A 20,363-nucleotide genomic window follows, 5' to 3' on the forward strand; every position below is an offset into this window, starting at 1 on the left:
TTGATTGTTCACTTTCTCTAGTTATCTTTATTTTGATTTCATTCTTCATCAAACCCCCCCTTTTTACTTTTATTGTTTATTTTTCTAGTCACTGTTTGGAAATTCTTAATGCCAATTCTCTGTGAATTCGATCCTATTTACTCTATACACAATTCATATATGTTGATTTTTAATAGTTTATTTTTTGTGGTTTCGACATCCATCACCAACTTCCACACAACTATGCTTGTCTAGAACATTAATGATATGATCTTTCTCCAGGTGTTCCCTTCTACTCTTATTGGATTGGCACAAAAGTGGTACCAACACCTTTCAATTAACTCTATTCATGACTTCAAAGAATTAGCCTACACCTTCAAGAAACGATTCATTACATATATTCCTCCTAAAAAGCTATTGTCCAACCTTCAGAAAGTGAGGCAAGGGACTGAATCCTTCAAAAGCTATGTGGATAGGTTTAATATAGAAGCAATTTAGAAGGAAAACCTAAATTATGAAACAATCTGCAAAGCGATAAAAAAGGAATGTTGAAACACAAGGATCATGGAGTCATTAATCAAAAACCCCGCTAGAGAATATTACCAGTTGATGAAGAGGATCTAGAAAGCTGAGAGGAAGGATGAGAATAGACTTTTGGATGGAAGGGGTACTAGGCAATAGGGGAAGGGAGAGATTCCAGAACTACACCCTCTGATCGAAAGCAAGTCCCGAGGCCTCATGTGGATCTAGAAGAATCGTGAGCACAGCAAGTATCCCTAGAGAATAAACCCTGACACAACAAAAGAAAGAGATAAAAGCACATTCTACCATTTCCATGATGACTATGGCCATACTACGAATGAATGCTAAAATTTAAAAGATGAAATAAAAAAAACTAGTTAAGAAAGGGGCTTTGAGCATGTCTACTCAATGGAGGGAAGATGCAAGAGCATAATTCAAAGGAAAAAGGATTGCATTCACATCAAAGGGCAAGGCCAAAAATGAGGAAGAGGATGACGAGACTTTGGGAACAATTAACATGATTGCAGGAGGTTATGAATCGGCTAGGAATGAACGGAAAAGAAGAAAATGAGTTTGTGAAGAAGTAAATATTGTGGTGGCAGAAGCGTTGTCCCAGCATCCAATAATCTTTGAGTTAGAAACTAACAATAAGGTTTCAACTCCTCATTCTGACCCACTAGTTATTTCAGTAAAAATGAATAAGTTTATTGTTAAGCGGATCTTGATTGATATTGGGAGCTTCATAAGTTTGCTTACATTAGATGTATTTGGCAAATTGGGATTACACCAAAAAAAGAACCTTTCCAGAGTTTCATATCCCTTATTGGAGTTAAGTGATAAATCAGTCCCAGTGATTGGTGTTACAAACCTAACTATGGTAGTTGGAAAGGAAAAGTGTAAAAGGGATATATGTGTTGTGTTTAGAGTGGTGGACATTCCTTTGTCATACAATTTTATATTTGGATGGCCCATCTTTAACAATTATGGAATGATCATCAACAAGAATGATTCTGCAGAAATTCAGTAGAAAAAAGAGAAAAAATTTGCTGCAAAAACATACCAGCAAAAGAAATTTGTCATTCCACCACCTTTTCCAGAGAGGTTAGCAAAAAAAAAAGAAGGTTAGCAAAAAAAAAGAAGGAAAAAGAAGAAAATGAAATTATTGAAATTTTTCATAAGGTTAAGGTAAACATTCATTTACCTTATATTATTAAGCAAGTGTCTAAATATGTGAAATTTTTTAAGGAGTTTTGTATCAAAAAAGAATGAAAGGTTAAGTGTGGGGGAAAATATTTCTACAATTATTTAAAGAAAATTACCTCCTAAATGCAATGATAGAGGTATGTTTGTTATTTCTTGCACCATTGGTAATGTTGGATTTAAAAAGCCTATGTGTGATTTTAGAGTCTCAATTAATATCATGCTTTTATCAATTTATAATTCATTGGTCCCTTAAAAAAAACAAGTGTTGTCATCCAACTTGTTAATATATCTATTGTGTATTCTGAGGGTGTTTTAGAAGATGTCCTAGTCCAAGTTGATGGATTAGTTTTTTCTATAGATTTTTACATTATTGACATGAACGATAATAAAGTTAATATTACATCTGATATTTTATTGGATAAGTCTTTTCTTAGCACGGCTAGAACCAAAATAGATGTGCATGATGGTACACTCATTATGGAATTTGATGGAAAATGTAATACCCAGCTAGACCCCGGCGTCGGAATTCATACTTTCCGGCGGAATCTTCGTTGGAATTTGGAATTCTAGGATGTCGGAGTTTCCTAGAAGGGTAAAAGAAAGGTTTTCTAAAATGTTTTTTTTTCATGTTTTTATGGTTTTGATCAAGACAATGTGAGTTTTGAAAAGAAAAGACCAAGGAGGGAAATGCCAGGTTCGGCCGCCGAACCTCGCTTTCGGCCGCCGAAGGTGGCTTGCTTTCGTTGCCACCGAAACCCAAGTTCGGCTTTCGAACGTGGTGGAGCTGTGAAGGCAGCTCTGGCCGCTGAAGGTGGTTGACCGGCCACCTATAAAAGGGCCCCTTATCCGGATTTGAGGTGAGTTTCCTCTCTCTTTTCGGGTATAGGTGAGTTCTTGTCCTCCTTTGGTTGATTTCTTGTTTTTCTTCAGAGTTGAGCAAGTTTTAAGTAGTTTTTATCTTGGTTTTAAAGTTTTTGAGCAAAGAAGCAAAGTTGTAAGGCTTGGAGATTTCGGATCTGTTTTCCTTTGCATCTCCGAGTTTAGACCATCAATCCTCTCGATCTTCAAGGGGTAAGCATGGATCCTCACCTTTCTTTATGTTTTATGTGTGTTTTAAAGGGTTTTAGTGAGTTTTATGCATGGTTTGCATGGTTTGCATGGTAGGGTTTATGTTGATCATAAGCCATATGTGTGTATTTGTGTTGTTTTTGGGGTTTAAGTTAGTTCTAAGCCCCTATATGCATGAATAAGGGTATATGTATGTGTTTGTAAGCTTGCTTGTGAGTTGTGAGGGTTAGGAGAGGTTTTGGAGGCTGGAAGTTGGAGTTTGAATCGGGTTCTGCCTTCCTGGAGAACCCAGGTTCGACTGCCAAAGTAAGGTTCGGCCGCCGAACCCCTTGAGGAGGCTGTTTTGGCCGCCTAAACCTGCCCCCGAAAGTTTGGACTTTCGGCTCTGGAGTGGGGTTTCGGCCGCCGAACATGCCGCCGAAGGTTGTGACTTTCGTCTCTGGAAGGACTTTCGGCCGCCGAACCTTGCCTCCGAAAGTGCCTGACTTTCGGCTCTGGAGGGACCTTCGGCCGCCGAACCTGCCACCGAAAGTCCCCTGTCCAGCCTTCCTTTGAATGTTTTTCCATGCATGTTTGAGATGGGGTTTTTGGGGAGATGTTTAGAGTTATGATAGAGTATGTCGGTACCTCATTTGAATCCACCTTTGTAGGATCGGACCCGAGGAACCGAGGAGGCCCACAGTGTTAGCTGGTTCAGAGGTATTCCAGCGTCTACTAGAGGTGAGTAGAACTGAACTATGTTTTAAATAAACGAACGGTTTTAGCATGACTCATGCATCATAAATGCCATGTATATATGAGGTTGTATTGCATTAGAACTCACGAATATGTTGCATTGCATTTTATGTTGTTGATGTGGATGGCTGTTGGATGATCCATTAGTCCTTGAGATGATATGATACGGTATGAAAGTCCAGAGGCCCATGCTACGCCCTGGCACAGTGTAATAGAAAGTCCAGAGGCCCATGCTACGCCCTGGCACAGTGTAAGAGAAAGTCCAGAGGCCCATTCTACGCCATTGGCATGTTGAAATGTCATGTTATGTTTATGTTATGGTAAGGGAAAGACCAGTGGCCCATGCTACGCCCTGGCACTATTGGCATGTGTGAGAACTATTGGTGACAAGTTTATCCTTGATATGAATTGTTTGTGATGTGATGCATGTCATGGAAGCATGTTTTATTAAATGATTTTATTAGTGCTCTACTCACTGGGCTCTAGTAGCTCACCCCTCTCCCTAACCCCCAGGTTTGCAGGGCCAAAGATAGCATGGGATAGCTGTAAGAGTCAAAGTTTATGTAATAGTTCAGTAGTGGACATGTATTGTAAAATGATGTAAGGTTATGTAATGTATATTAATGATAGAATTGTGCTTGGCCCTAGAGTTAGTTGATCCCTTTTGTACATGATCAGTATATTGTTATGTTTTAGAATGATATATGTTGAGAACCAAGCTTAATATATGTAATGATGACCCAACTAGAGCATTTGATGAGGGCTCTAGTATGGGATTTTATGTTTAGAGCGATAGTGTGCATGCACAGGTTAAGCTTGGTAGATGTAAAGTTTCAAATTTTTATGGAAATTGTTGATCATGTATGGGATTTACCAGGTTTGCAGAATGCATAGTAGGCTTGCTACGAGTTCCGGCGACCTTAAGTCGATTTGAATCCTAGCGCCGGTAGCGGTCCGGTCTCTGGATTGTTATAGAAAAGTGATTAAATTTTATGTTTATGATTCTTTGAATTTTTCTAGTGATGTAACTAATGATGATGGTATTGATGTTCTTAAAACTTTGAGTCAAAATGCATTTGAATTGAGGCATGATGACAAGCTAAATGTTGTTTTATGTAGAACTCCAACTTCGAGCAGTTTAGAGGATCAGAATTCCAAGACAGATGCTAAAATCAAAGAAACAACTTATTCTTTAGGTTCTACACAGCCTCTGGACCAAACAACTTTGCCCACAGATTTACCCAAATCTAATTCACAGCTGCAGCCATATATTATGAAGGCACCTGAGTTGGAGATCAAGTTGCTACCCAATCACCTTAAAAATTCATACTTAGGGGCTGAAGACATACTTCACTTAAAAGAGGAGAAACTAATCATATTACTTCGTGAGTATATAGAAGAAATAGGATGGGCTATAGTCAACACAAAATGCATGCTACGCTTCATACTTGATCATGTTGGGATCCCTTTTCCTTTACAAGTTACTTGAGCCTTGTCTTATGCCTTGCCCACATCAACTTGACCAGGAAAGTATTGTTCTAACTCTCTTTGTATAACTTTTTATTTTTGCACACATTGAGGTTAATGTATTGGTCAAGTGTGGGAGAGAAAAACTATATATGCTGAATTTTTATTTTATTATGTATTTTTTCAATTTTCATGCATTCCCTTTTATTTTCATGCATTTCTTTTTATTTTCTTTTTATGATTTTGGTAGGAATTTTGGCTAAGTATTGCAATTTGATTTTCATACATTGAGGGTACGTATTTAGATTTATTGGTTGTGTATTTCCTTTAAGTCAGTAGCTTTGGCAAGAGATGTTCCTAGGTATATGGGCTCAACTTCTTTCAAGAAAACGACCAGTTTAATCTTACAATCCACCGTCATAAAATCTTCCCATGAAAGATTGCGCTTTAAAATTATGAGTTTTGAGTAAAGCCTACTAATGGATTTCTTACTGATTTGCCATAGGTTGGATCGAATAAAAGTAGGTTTTTTATCTCCTTTAGACTTAGTGAGTTTGATTACTATTGTTGTAGGTTCATGGCCTTAATTTCAATAAGTTGGGTTTTTGAGTTTAGCTTTTATTTAATAGACTCATTGAAAGGGAGTACAGGCCAATTGTATTGCTTTTGAGGATTTCTTTCAGTCTTTTCTATGAAACTTTATTGCTAGATTAGCTCATTGAGGTCTTTTGTACACATTGTTTGTAAATAAGAGACAAAATTTGAAAAGTTTTGAAAAAGATTGACAATGTCTTTGATGGGTGCTGAAACCACTAAAAATAACCTATCCAAATCTAACAAATATAAATTAATCGAATCCATAAGGAATTAATATTAAGAATCTTTAATCAATAACTAGAAAAATAAATAGTGAAACCAAAATAAAAATCAAGACAATTAAAAAAAATAATATCAAGAGAAAATCAAATTAATGTAAATAAATTCTAGTTGAAGATTAGGATCCATTTTAATTGTGAGAATTGATCATAGAAATAAAAATATATTTATTCATTCCAATAAATTAGTTCTAATTATGGAAAACGCTCTACATAACCAATCTCCCTTTAAGTGTAAATTAATTAGAAAAAGTTCACTAATTAACCCTAATCAACAAACAACCCGAAGAACGTCTATTGTATTTAATTTATTAACCACCTTAAGAATTACAGAGACCAAATTCTAATCAACAAACCAAACCGCATGGTGAGTTTAAGCTAGATCATGCAATTTCTTAGTGGGTTACACTAATTATTACTTATTGTTGAATAACTCAAGCAATTACGGAGTTCAAGCATCCAAACTAATAATATATCATCTTAAAAATATGAACAACGGTCCTATTGATCAATCAACAAAGTAGTAATAATAATAACTGAAATTGCATAAATATTGAAATAATTAAAATATGAACAATGATGTTTAGATCTCACAATCTATGAAGAAACCGAAACTTCAACCTATCATCAACTAGAACTAAAGAGTTTAGCCACACATGGCAGTAAGAAAGCACAAAAGAAAAAAAGATAATTCGGCGGAAGAAGAGGTGGGCTGCTACTGTTAAAAAGATGTTTAAATAGCAAAACCTTAGAGAAATTCTTTTGAAATTTCTTCCTAAAAGAGTTTGATTTAAATATTTTCAATAAAATAACTCTTTTGATTTGTTTTCTAAGAGGGATGAATATTCCCTGATTTTTAAGAGAGGTTATATCGTGAAATCAGGACTGACACGCGTGAGATCGTGCATTCTTTAATGGGAAGATTTAATATATTTTTTTCGCGACAGGTCTGCTTCTGTTACTTTTTGGAGGTTTGCCCAGAGATTTGGATAAATCTTTGGTTAAATCTGTTCAACCGCTACACATAATGAACTTTTCTCATTGATTGTGGCTTATCTTTTCTATCCTTTACTTTTCTGCAAAAACATAACAAAAGGCGCAGAATTAATAGAAAATCACTTAGATAAGTGATATAAAAACATGAGAATATATGCTAAATTTGTGCTCTATCGATTTATTACTAATTGCTTAGTCCAATGAATTATTAAGAAAGGGAAGCAGTTTCTAGGAATCCTCTCCTATATGACATTTGGCTTTTTTGGGAGGAAGTCTTTTGTATAGTTGTTCTCATTGGTTGTGTTCAGTAGTGTTGGTTATGGGAGGAATAAAGGCATTTGGCTACTCAAGGTTGGTTTTAGAGGAGGAAAACGAGGTGGGTAAGGTAAACTCTTGAGTTTTGGGTTTGTGATTCCCTTAACTCTGGGTCAGGTTGAGTATTTGTATATGGCTGGAAGGGTGATATATCGATTGTAGTAGGGGTCTGAGACTTATTTTAAGAGTAGTTAGTCCTCATTTTACAAAAAGGATTTGTCTTCATTAGGATCGTAGTGGTTGTGTGAATATGACTATTCTCCGCTTTCAAAGGCCTCTTTGTCACCACAATCTCTTTTCGTATGACCGATGTTTCCATAGCCATAGCAAATATCTAGCAGTTTCTCATATGTAAAAGAGGCCTAGTTTGTTGATCCATCAAATTTGATATTGTAAAAATTTGAAAGGAAACTCTTATTAAGTTGATATCCACTGACTCTCAAGAATCTACAATAGCTAAAATATCCTTCTTGTGTAAGATCCACGTCAATAAAGGTACTCACTGCGTCTTATAGTTTTACATTTATTAAGTTCCTCTGATTTAGGAGTATTCTACGTATTTATATCCAAAAAAGGGTTGTGCCAAAGTTTATTTCGTCAAAAGAGGCGTTTGATGGCCACTCTTCAATGGATAGAAGTTGTTTATGAACACACCAAGGCTTGTTATTGAACACAAATTGAGCATCCACTTCATGGTCAAAGGTGATGAGGTATATTTTGGGTTTATGAGAGGAAATGTGGAATCAAAACGAGTTCAAAGATTTCGTGAGGCAGCTTTAAGGGTATTTGGGCTGAAACTTTTTTGAGAGAGAGCTTGGCCGCTAACATCCACTTGTGAGCTAAGGGTAGATTGAGTTAACTGGCTGCAACTTAAGGACTTTATCATGGTAGTTAAGGTTGGTAGCTTTGGTGATAATATATGTAATGTTGATTTCTAAATCTGATATGATGGTTGAAGAAAATAAAATCGAAAAAGGAAATTAAGAAGGGAGGAAGAAGGTTAGGGAGTGGGAAGCAGAAGAGAGCTAAAACAAAGTGTAGAAGACTACAAAAACTTTAATCTCAAAATTAGCTACCTTCCTCACAACATTCAATCATTTTCCTCACAGCCTTATAATCTTCTCCTCAATCACGAACAACTTAATGTCTAACAATTTGCAGTATCTACCTATCGAAAAAAGTTACACCTCAAAAATTGAAATCGTTCGCATCTCTTCCACCATTTTCCTGAATTATTGTTCACAAAACAAGTACATAGCTTTTTCTCCTCTACTCGTTTCGGCTTCCTCTGATTGTATAAGGATTGAGAACTCATTTTCCAATTTGGTTCGGAAATCAACTTGGGGATTTTGAAGATGGGGGATTTTGGTTTGGGAATAATTAGAAAGGGCATTTAACCCGTCAGTACACCACTTTGCCGCCACCTCAGTGCTTTGTCAAAGAATAAAACTCGACCCGACTTTTTTTTATTTTTTTTTTCTAAAAAAAAAAAAAAAAGATAGTAGCAAAGACCAACTATGAAGCCTCTAATCTTTCTCAGTTGCAACTCCCTCCCCATCCGAGCAATAACACCAAACCACAAGGCTATAAACAAGTTGGTTGAACAACATGATTCCCAGCAGTCACTTCTTGGTTAAAAATGAAGCATTACATCATTTCAATATGTTCTTTCAACTGCTAACACAAGAAAATCGTATTACACTACTCAACAGGAAAGCTATTAAGGCTCAGTCTTAACATCATATTTATCCCAGTCCCTCATTCCCGATCTCTCTCAGCAGCGTATCTCATTCCTTCTCCTCCAGTAAATAGAACAAAAAAATCTTACAAAACTTGTTAACAACACAGCAACAATTGCTACGTACAATGACAGCATGTCGACAAATCGTGTTGACCCACATCGATACAAACAATTTCATATCCTGAATGGTTTGTTTCCAGATCTAGATTGGTCCATCTTTGCCTTTTTAAATTTTGTTTTTTTGCTGGCAATTTCTTGGAAAGGATTTGGCCCACCAAAGTTGTGCCTATTGTGCCTCAACTTCTTTTTCTTACCTCGATCATATTCTTCATCCCTGTGAAAGATTACAGCAGAACAATGTCAATTCCATCAGATGGGCAAACTGCTAAAAGTTCAATCATTTTTCATGAATCATAATAATCCACTCAGTGCTTGCAATTAACAGGCTTTCACATTTCGATTTTAGGGAGGACAGTGACAGCAAGGGAAATGATTATAATGGCATATCATAAATTCTCATTGATATAGGATATCCAAAGCAAGAAGAGGGTAGTATTTGTATTGAATTCACAAAATTATAGCTAAAAGAATATAGGTCTATTTAAAGTTTACACAGAACACCATGTGGAGTAAGAGACGTAGGTTAAATATAACTATTGGCATTGCACTACTTCGCATTCTTATCAAGAAAGCCTCTTAAGATTATTATCACCTCACACTACTAAAAAAGCTCTGCTCCATAAAAATTCTGATTCCAAGACCTAAATGCTAAATCTTACATTTTTCCAAACAAAAAGGATCCCACGCTTCCCCAAACAAGAGAATCCCAAATAATTACACAAGAACAGAAATACATAATCTTTTTCTATTTGCAGCACTCTTACTACTCGATCGCTACTAAAAACTGTACCATGTTCATCTACAGTCATTAAATCCCATTTATCACTTAAAAATCACAAAACATTGATTTATGCAACAATAAAGCCATTGTAATCAAAATCTAGCCAAATTCAAAGTACAATGCATGGATTTAAGTCGCACTCAGTCGCAGGTAATGGAAATAAACTTTAAACAGTAAGGTAACAATAATAGCCCATTGCTACACAAGTAATTCAAAGTTAGTGAAATGAATAGATACTTAAAGCTATAACTAAATATTAAGCATAAATATATCAAATAAAGATATTAAATCCATCATTCTTAGATATCATTAGCAGTAATTAAATCAAAACTAAAATAACTAGGATCCTGATTCCTGAATGGGCATAAGGACTTTGGATAGTTGTAGTATAATCCTAAATGTGTTGGGAAAATATTGGATGTAATAGTGTGTTTAATTGCTTTCTTATACTTCAAATAAACCTCACTATTTAATACTCTAAGCTCAAGAAATGAAAATTTGTGAAGATGGCAAATTTGAGAGAAACAGATGGAGCTTAAAAACTAGAAGCAAAAAATAAGTTCTTTGCCTCTTCACCACAAATAAAAAGAATCCTATCTACCCATGTGGGTAATTGCTGTTACCTGCTATAATATTTGTCTGCCATTATTTAAGAAGGGTTACCAGTAAGGTACCTCCTCCCCCAAAAAAAAAAAAACCTATTCTGCTTTTGTTTTGTATGCTTAATCAACTACTGAAGATATTTTTCTCACCTCATTTTCTTCCTGATTTCTAAAGTTAAAAGACATGAAAAAAAATAAAAATAAAAAAGCGAAAATTTCTCTTATTACCCTCCACCCTTTCTAAGTACTGAAAACTCCCTTCTTACTCTCCATGCTCTCTTAATTATTCAAAATATATTTAGATTTTTCAATATGATTGTCACATAAAAAACTATTGTATCAAATTTGATTGGAATTTAGTTTTGATCTTATTGCTGGTTTCGTATAGTAATCAAGTTTAGAATTTTAAGAGAAATAAAATTTAATGACTTAAATGAGATTAGTGACAAGTTCCATAACTGTGGATGAAACCCAAAACTAAGCCCCGCAAGAAGCAACAGTATTTGACTACAATTAAAGCAGATGGGTGCACCAGGAAAATTTTTACAGCAGTTTTCATCAGCATTAATCTGTTTTGTCTTACCAAAATGACAGTGTCCCTCCATATTAATAAAATGATCAGGTATCAAATTCCAGCACTTGATAATTTGAGCCACCACAGTAACTTTAAGAGCAACTTACAACTATCAACAGTAACCACATTCCAAAATAAATAAAGGTAACATAACATGCACATACAAACATTCCCACTCAAAACTGCAAGCATGCATGCACATGCTGGCAGGGAGACAAAGTCAGAGACAAATTCTAACTCACCACTCATCTGGCACATAACCAATTCGGAGATTTTCTGTAGTATTTGATTCCACAATCTGTGATTGAGGCAACTCTATCCCCTCCCAAGGTGCAACTGCGACAAGAGAAAAAAGTACAAAAACAATATTCAGCATGTTAACCTGATAAAAGGTACAAAAACAATATATTTATAACTTCTGAGAGCACAAATATGAATAGTTGGAAAATATTTTCCTATTCAAGATAAGTACTCACCAGTATTCTCTTGCAGACCTCGAGTAAGCATACACATGAATCCATTCTCTTGTGCATCTTTTTTGCCACCTTCTGTACATTCGGGAACATTAGTATCCTGCTGGTTTGCTTTAGATATTGATAGCGAGCCCTCTTTTAACTGTTTATGAATTGAAACTACAATGCCATTCTGGCTATTACTATCCTCAAATGCTTCATCCACAGTATCCATCAGGGAATCAACTCTGCAGTTTGAAAGAGATTTAGCCCTCTTTCTTTGTGAATTTGTTGAACCCAATGAAACTGGCTTGGATATCTTTGATGTAGATGGCCCATCATCAGGTGAAAAACAATTATCCTCCAGCAACTGTTTTTTAATGAGATTCTGGATCCCTGAAGAACGGCGCTTGCTCTTTTTATATTTCTTCTTTTTCCGAATGCCTAATGATGCTCTGAGTAATTTTGAGCCAAGATGCATATTTGGAATTCCACACTTCAAAAGCCTCCTTTTTAATTTTTTGTGAGATGAGCAATCAGGAGCTTTAATCTGTTGATGCTGCTTTGTAATAACTGATGGGATTGATGATACAACCAACTCATTTGCTACTCGTTCACTACTATCCCCTGTGTCATCACCAGGTGAACTGAAAGTAGCACCCTTATCACGAAACCCTCCAGCCTTAGGAAGGAAAAGAAGCTAGTTAAAACTTGACATGATGTGAAAAAATAAGAAAAAGCAAGAGAATATACACACATATATATGAGAATCACCTGACTGATTTTACAGCTAGGTTCATTTGGTGATTTCCCACAATCTATTTTGTTCAATGCGTTGTCACTAGAATCGACAGATTGAGAATGTCTTTGGATCTTCTCTGTTTCATCAACTCCCTCAGTTAAGATGTGATTGATCTGGATGGACCAAGGAATTCACAAATTAGAACAAGAGTGGGAACCAGAACAAAGTTCATGCTGGGTGTGAAACATCCAGTTACCTTTTCTGGCGCCTCATCCTTTACAAGCTTTTCAATAGGTGAATTTTGGGGCTCTTTGCTATCAGAAGAGAACTCCCTACAGTCACTTTTGACATTGACAATACTGTTGTCAACTTTAGCAGTGTTGCTGTTTCTCTTTACGGATGGGGCTGAAGATGGAAAAGAGTGCTCCAGATCAGGGTTTGGATGACCTCCTTTTGACAGGTTTTTAGGTAAGGGTGAAACTGGAGGCTCTGCATCTGTATCTGATTTTCTTACTAAGCATTCTGAAACTGTTGCTCGATTCAGTGCTTCTTTCTGAAGGATCTCTTCCGATGCACCAAAACTTGGTGGATCTTTTCTATTAACAGCAGCAGCAGAGCCTGCAGCCACTGATCGATTCCCAACTGAACCATTATCCTCACATTCCTTTGACAACTGCTTCAGAACCACATTTGTAATGTTACTGCCAGCAGTTGCTTTCGTATTTTCTTTCGGCACTATATCAACAGGCTTTCTTGAAATGATATTTTTTCTATCGCGGACATAGAAGAGCATGTATGCCTTCTGGTCTAGAACAGTCTTCTCACTGACTGGGCGAACCTGTTACATTGAAGAAATTTTAACTCATTGAATTTGTTAACAGAGTAAGAAAGAGAAAGGGGTGGAAACTGCTTTCAGAGGCTCTTAGTCTTACCTCCATATCATTCAAGAGATACCATATGCCACTTGATGTTCGAACATAACAAACATAGTGCCCACAATGAGTAGTATGACCCTGGTGCACCAGCACACCGTAGAGACTGTACTTCAAATCTTCTTCCTGCCAAACACAATAACTCAACAAATAACACAAGAACATCTGGAAAAAGATTGTCTGGGAAAAAATGAATAGATAAACATAAAAAAACAAATATCAGAGTCAAAAAACTCCGATTCAAGGTCTAGTTCTTCTAGTAAAATATGAGTGGATAATTATGATAACTTGGTTATATAATCTTTCTGAACCAACAAACTCATTCAACTCAACTTTTGACAACACAGTAACACAGGCAGTCGCAAAATACGATAAGAATTCTGAAGCCATGTATCAGGCATTTAAAACAGTATGAAACCCATTTTTTCAATTTTATTGACAAGAGTTAAATTTTCTTACCTATTTAGAATCATTTACAGTGTCAAGTTGGAATAAATTTGTAATTTAAGTTGGACTTTCTGTATCAACCAGAGATATTAACACACAAAACAATACCAGGGGAAAATAGATAGTAATGCACAAAAGATTTACAGAAATGTCCAGGGTTTATACTTTTGGTGTCAACCAGCAACACAGAAGAAAAAGGAAACACTTTTCAATTGCCTCTCATGGCTTTTCTAATCAATACTTAATAACTTTTTAAGTTTCAACCAATTATAAATGCATAACATCCTCCAGCAATGTTTTGTTAAGAAATTCTGCCTTTCCTTGGTCACTGCACACTGTAAATATACAAATAAGTTAATGGAAAAAAAATAGTGTTCAGAATAAATAATATGCCAATTAGAAAACATGACTCAAAAATATTTTCACATGCCATGGCAGCTTACAGTCTGATTAAGTTCAACACTCACTCAGATTATATGAATTAAAGAATCCAGGAAAATTTAAGAATTACAGCTTGAAACATTTTAAAACTTTCACTCACATAGGAACCACTGACAAATGGTTTCATGTCCAACGAACGGTCAAATAAGACTTTCTTCTCAACTTTCCTTCCAGGATCATGTGCCTGAAAGCGCTTTAGATGGATGGTAAGCACATATGGAGCCTTGTGGACTGTAAGCCGTTTCTTGGCTCTAACTTTCTGCTTGCATCGCTGGCATTGATAATGCTTCTCTCCTCCATCTAACAACTCTGCAGCAGTAAAGTGTCGAAGCGCAACAGGCAAAGAATCTGCCCTAATAATTTCAAGGCTTAAATCTAAAAATGGATCAAACTTGTTGGAGCAGTACGAGCATTGTTGGCATTCCACCTGAAGGGGTATCAAAGTGAAAATTAAACACTACAGTAATGAAATTAATACCTTATCATTTAGCCTTCCAAGTTTTAACTCAAGAATTCCAAGAATCAATGTTCAGAAAAGAGTGTCTAAAGAAGAAGTAAAATAAGCATGATTATATACTTCTGAACAGTACTCAACAAGAGAAAGAAAACTTTATGACCTCCCCCGAATAAAAAAAAGAAAGCAGATTTTAATATTTAGCACATAAATACATCTATTATAAAACTATGACAGCAAATTCACCAAGAAGCAAGAAACATTACCTGACTACGGAGGCGACCACCAAAGATTTTGTGCACCAAACTCTTTTCGTAAGCAGCAGGTGATTCACTAGGAACTCCTGAAGGCAAACAGCATTTATGCATCGACTCCAGCAAGTTTACCATGTACTCATGAGCATCCTCTTGTCTGGCATTTCTGAAGTTCCGTGATATGCCTTAACATGTGGTCAGGAATTACAAATATGAAAGCAAGTTAACCGGAAGGGTGAGCTTTATCAGGTAATTAAGAACCTATTACTTGTATTAATCCAACAAAACAGTACTGCAGTCACATATGCACTTCAGCAGTCCAACTACTGAATTTCACGTTGTAACTGGGACCTTTGATAGCTAAACTCGCATATTTAGACACAGATAAAATAATATAAGGAACATAGCTTAGCAACAGCACTAGACATTAACCAAATAAGAAAGAAGAAAGAAGACAACTAGGGATTTAATAAAAGTAGTAGTACCATGAATTTGTTTTTATACTATATGCCCAATGGCTGCTAAAAATTTAGATAACAGAAATAAAAGACATACACAAGATATAAAGTAAAATATAGAAAATGCCAAAAGGATACACCGCAAGTTTGATACAAGATCCTTAGGTACTAGTGACCTCCCAGTTGATTGTAAAGCACGACTAACATGTTTCTGGATGGCACACAACGCACAAAAACCAGCAACATGGCCTTCATAAATCAATCAAACAGAATATTAGAAATAACACCAAGCAGATATATAACAGATGCACCAGCAAACTCGTGTATGCATATGCATTCAGAAAATTAGGAGTGTGGACGTGAACAAAATCATCGAATCTAGAATCACAACATAATACAAATAGAACCAGTAGGCATGCACATTTAGCAAACACAGAAGCAATTAGTTTCTTTCCAAGCCAGAAGAAAGTTTCCCACACATGAAGAACAAAGAACAAAAAGGACAAAAGAGAAGATATTGAGAACCTGAGAAACTAATAAAATATTATTGTCTTAAAAGCAGACCCTTTATGATCCATCCATACACAAACGTCAGAAAAGTAAGAAACAATGCAATTCAATCACAGCAATTATTAGGTAATACTTCTCCAAGACATGCTAAATTGAAACAATCATGATCTAACTCATGCCAACATTGTTAGCTACTTGAATTAGCAGATGAACAACTAGCTAGTCTAGCCCAAGCCAAACATGTTGCCTCTCTATCAACCAGGCATATTAGTACAAAGACGTCACTGCAATTCAGAAAAATTCATACATACACAAAATCCCTTGGATTATGAAAAAAGTCTGGCAAAGCTTCTCTACATTATTAACCAACAACTAGCTTGCATTAAGCAAGCTACAAATGAAATTACACAGTTAAATGCACAACAAAATCTGTCCCAGTATAACATGGTTATGGCTTAGTTCAGGGCATCATCAGCCTAATTTCGCAGCAAATTCCTGCATCATGCTTTGTGAAAATAAAGCCAGCAAGTAGTGTAGGCATCATAGCGAGCCAAGGGCTGATAGGAAACAAAAGCTCTGGCTTTCTGAGATGTCATTTTGTTGTTTGATCCTCCATCTGAAGAGACAAAGCAAGGTTCCCACTAGTGATGTAAAAACTCAGCAGTTGTCTCTGAAGGATCATGTTACCCAATCTTAAGTCATGCCAAAAAAAGAAACAAATGTTGATGTTTGGACTTGGACAGCAAACCATTTAACAACCCCATTTTGAATCACAATCCCAAATTCTAACCTTTCCATAACCAATAAATGTCCCATGAATAATATTCCAATGTTCTGCATCATAACTTTTTTCCTCTAAAGAAGATCAAAAAGCATTATCAGCACCAAAAGCAATCCAAGTATGTAAAATGAAGTAATAACCCATTGAAAATCAACAAAAACCAGTAGCATAAAAAACAGAAAAACAAACCATGAAAATAATGGATCCAGACCTTCAAACCACAAGTAAAAACCACAAGCGCCAGGGTTTATGTGAAAATCTCTATACCAGTGCTACAAACCAAGTCTAAAACCTAAAACCCCATTACCAAAGAACTCAAGACCAAAAGGATCCAGAGTTCCATATAACACCATGTTACAAGTTCCACACATTGATAAAGTGAAGGAATGACAACAAACAAATTGGTGCACTCAACGTCTTTAATTCGGATTTAGGAGAGTAAGAGAAAAGCCGAATTGAACCACCAGGTTAAATGAGTCAACTCCAAAATAAACCATTTAGGGATCCGAATATTTTAATCACTAGAGAATATCACCTAACCAGCTGTTCAAGCACAACATATAAGAAAATGAGGCAGCATGTGGTGCCATACACATGAGAAAGGATTATTGACAAATATCCAAGTTATGAAGCACGCCCATTAGATCATCAAACATGAGAAACTGCATATAACTATTAGGATGAAGTGCTGAAACGCTCAATTGATGGAAGCATGAAAGGGCAAGTAGTTTTTACCATTGCTATTTGATCTAAACTAAAAGAGAAACATATAGAAGTATCAGTTATAATCCAATCAAATTAAAATATATTCCAGAATAAGGAATATTGCCAAACATCCAAGTATCCCATATAACAAAAATTGCTTCTAACAGGAAATTAATAGCCTTATCTTCAAATTATCATTATGGGGAGGCAAAGATGGCTTAGTAATCAAGCAAAACATGCACATATCTACACATACCAAAAATGCTACTATAAATAAATGGAGAGCTCAATATATGCATAAGTGAAGTAGGCAAGAAGACAAATAAGCAACTCACATGAGTTTTGATGTTTGCCGCTTTGCAAGTATGCTGCCAAAGGCTCAGTATATGTTAAACACTGCAGCACCGAATTGAGAAAACATGTGTTTCCAACATTTTGCAAACCAGCGCCCTGAAGATTATTAATATGAACCTCGAAGGTAAGCAACTAACTAAGTTCAACTTCTAGCCCAAAGTTCATGGAAATTATATCCCAAATGCATTAATTTAGTATGAAATTAATAGAAACTAAACTAATTGATTTAATTGATTTTAAGAAACATAAATCAAGAGATAAACATGTGAAACCAAAAACCAAATTAAAATTTTTGAAAAAAGCGAAAGAGAAAAGGTGAACAGCATGAAGTGGCCAACACTTGTAGGCTCTGAGGAAGGTCAATTGTGCAGCCTTACCCGGCTTTATAGAGGAGATATTTCCATGACTCGAATATGTGACCACATCGGCAACAAACTAATTAAATTTAAGAGTGAAACCATATTGCTTTATTAAATGAAACCTATATTAAAAATCACAAATTCAGCACAAAAGAATATATCAAAATGCTAGATAACTTCTGAAACAAGCACAAAACCCCAGGGGTTAAAATGAAATTCCAAACAAAATTTTTCACAGGTGAAGGAATTATTAGAAATGGAAACACCAAAAAGAGCATATGAGACTATTAAAAGGAAGAAGGTTAAAGGCACTAGCAAAATCAACTACAAGACCAACGAGAATGAGGAAGGAAAACATTGAAAGCAAATTTAAAAGATTGGAGAAAACCCAGCAGAGCACTTGGAAAAGAATTTACCATGAATGTTGAAAATTGAAAGTGAAGCTGCATATGTGACACAACACACTTTTTGAAAAAGTAAATAGAAACCATTAAAATTCACCAAAAACTTAGTTTTCACAGCCTAATTCACAGTCGGAATTACCATATTACACCAGGAGGAAAGAGAGTTAAAAGGAAATAAACAAATAATGAAGAAAGATGTAAAAACAATAATGAACTTCATCACATGACAGCCACCATATAGTATAACAACAAACAGTATAGAAAATGAAACGAGATCATAATTAACCTATTAAGTTCAAATTAAAAGCTAATATATGAGAAAAATCAAAAGCTTCCTCAACCATTCCTTCTATTAAAGGTATAATTAAACCAACCCAAACATGAACCAAATAAACACTAGTTGCATCAAAAACGCCTCTTAATCAAAGAGGCAATGAGCCTAAACAAACTCATATTTACCATTTTGTTTCACAAAATCTTTGAATTGAATTTTTATTTTTTATATTAGAAAAGGCATACAATCATTATAGCACTCACAATTTTCCTGAAAGTAATCCCAAAACTGAGCTCCGGATCAAGCCCATTCTCCACGAAATCCATTCCGTCGACTTTCTTCCCTGTCTGACAAGAGCTCCCACCCGGAGGCCTATGACGACCAGAATCAGGGTTTAGAGTCTCAATTCGAAAATCGCTACCAGCACCGCTATTTCCCAACCCAGTAAACGGTTTTCTAGCAGGATGGAACTCGATCCTTCTGTGTAACACAGAAGAAGAAACCACTGAGGATCCCTTCGCAACATCTAACGACACATCTTCCGTTGATTGGATCCTTAGCTCTGTGCTGCTTATAGCAATATTTTCCATTCCAAAAGCTTTAAGCGCGATTCTGGAATATTAACGGTCTCCCCGTCGGTGTAGTCTCTGTAGAGAGAGGTGCTCTTGGTAGGTTTGAGCAAGCAGAGACCCGTTCCGGCTTCTGCGAAAGAGAAATAAAAGAGTTAGTAGAACCAACTATTAAACCCTACACAAAGTTGACTACTTCCCCTTCTTTTTTTAATGGGTGAGTGTCTATATTTGACTACGGTGGTGTGAGATACAGATGATCTTTTTATTTTTATAGTTTTCAGGTGTGTAAAATTCGTCGCCAGTAACAGTTGGTCCTCTTTTGCTATGTTGTGGACCTCGTTTAATAATGTAAAAACACTATTGCCGTGTGGACCCTAGGTTGGAGATTTTGACGATCAAGAATTGATGGTTTGATCATTTTAAGCCACTAAATTAAAAAACAAACTTAGTGGGATTTGATTTCACTTTTATTTTAATTTAAATTAATTTAAATTGTATTTCTAATTTAAAAAATATTTTTTTTGTACTTGATAAAACTATTTAAAGATAATTTAAATTACTTAGTGTTTGTGGATAATATTTTTTATTTTCATAAATTATAAACTAATTTAATTAAAGGTGGTTATCTAATTTTATAAACTTATCAAACTAGTTTATAAGTTTTAAAATTTTAAATATTTATAAGTTATATTTAAAATTTCTAAATTATTTATAAACAATTAGTTCGTTAGAAGTGAATATTCGGTCGATTCGATTTAAAATTGAATCGAATCGAATAAATTGAAAATTGAATTTTTGGTATTTATAAAAATCGAATCGAATTAATTTTGATCAGAAATTGAATCGAATCGAACCGATCCGATTCGATTTGATTTAATTAATTTAAAATTTTAATAAATTTTTTATTTTTTACACTTTATTTTTAATATTTTAAAATTTAATTGAAATATTTTAATTTTAATATGATGTAATCCCTCTAAATTATTAAAAATAATATATTATTATCATTAATCGATTCGATTCAATTTTTCAATTTTTTCATATTAAAACTTAATCGAACCAAAATAACTGAAAATTTTAAAATTAAAAAATGAACCGAAATAAATAAAAATTTGAACTAAATTTTTAAATTAATTCAATTCGATCGATTTTTTCGATTTAAACCGAGTACTGTTTATCCTATTAGAAGTTAATTTTTACAGGTAAGCTAAATTTCTTTTAAATATATTATTAAAATAATTTAATT

The 20,363-nt window shown here is 35.1% G+C and overlaps 1 protein-coding gene across 2 annotated transcripts; it reads right to left on the reverse strand.

Moving 5' to 3' along the window:
• Positions 1 to 8,759: 8,759 nt before the first annotated feature.
• On the reverse strand, positions 8,760 to 19,284 carry LOC110618329 (ubiquitin carboxyl-terminal hydrolase 23). 2 transcript variants are annotated; one of them, XM_043957251.1, is made up of 11 exons: positions 18,809 to 19,284; positions 17,490 to 17,604; positions 15,297 to 15,407; positions 14,713 to 14,885; positions 14,093 to 14,419; positions 13,105 to 13,230; positions 12,429 to 13,010; positions 12,205 to 12,345; positions 11,459 to 12,112; positions 11,221 to 11,318; positions 8,760 to 9,235 (listed from the first exon to the last, which is right to left on the reverse strand). In XM_043957251.1, exons 1-11 carry the CDS (start codon positions 19,133 to 19,135, stop codon positions 9,076 to 9,078), a joined length of 2,814 nt encoding a protein of 937 aa, XP_043813186.1. In that variant the 5' UTR covers positions 19,136 to 19,284; the 3' UTR covers positions 8,760 to 9,075. The 2 variants fall into 2 exon arrangements, with proteins under 2 accessions (XP_043813186.1, XP_021617187.1); XM_021761495.2 differs by having other exon boundaries at positions 11,221 to 11,314; positions 11,455 to 12,112; positions 18,809 to 19,281.
• Between the last annotated feature and the right edge of the window lie 1,079 nt (positions 19,285 to 20,363).

Source organism: Manihot esculenta, chromosome 6 (genome assembly GCF_001659605.2).
Source record: "Manihot esculenta cultivar AM560-2 chromosome 6, M.esculenta_v8, whole genome shotgun sequence".
In the NCBI taxonomy this organism is placed as follows: domain Eukaryota; kingdom Viridiplantae; phylum Streptophyta; class Magnoliopsida; order Malpighiales; family Euphorbiaceae; genus Manihot; species Manihot esculenta.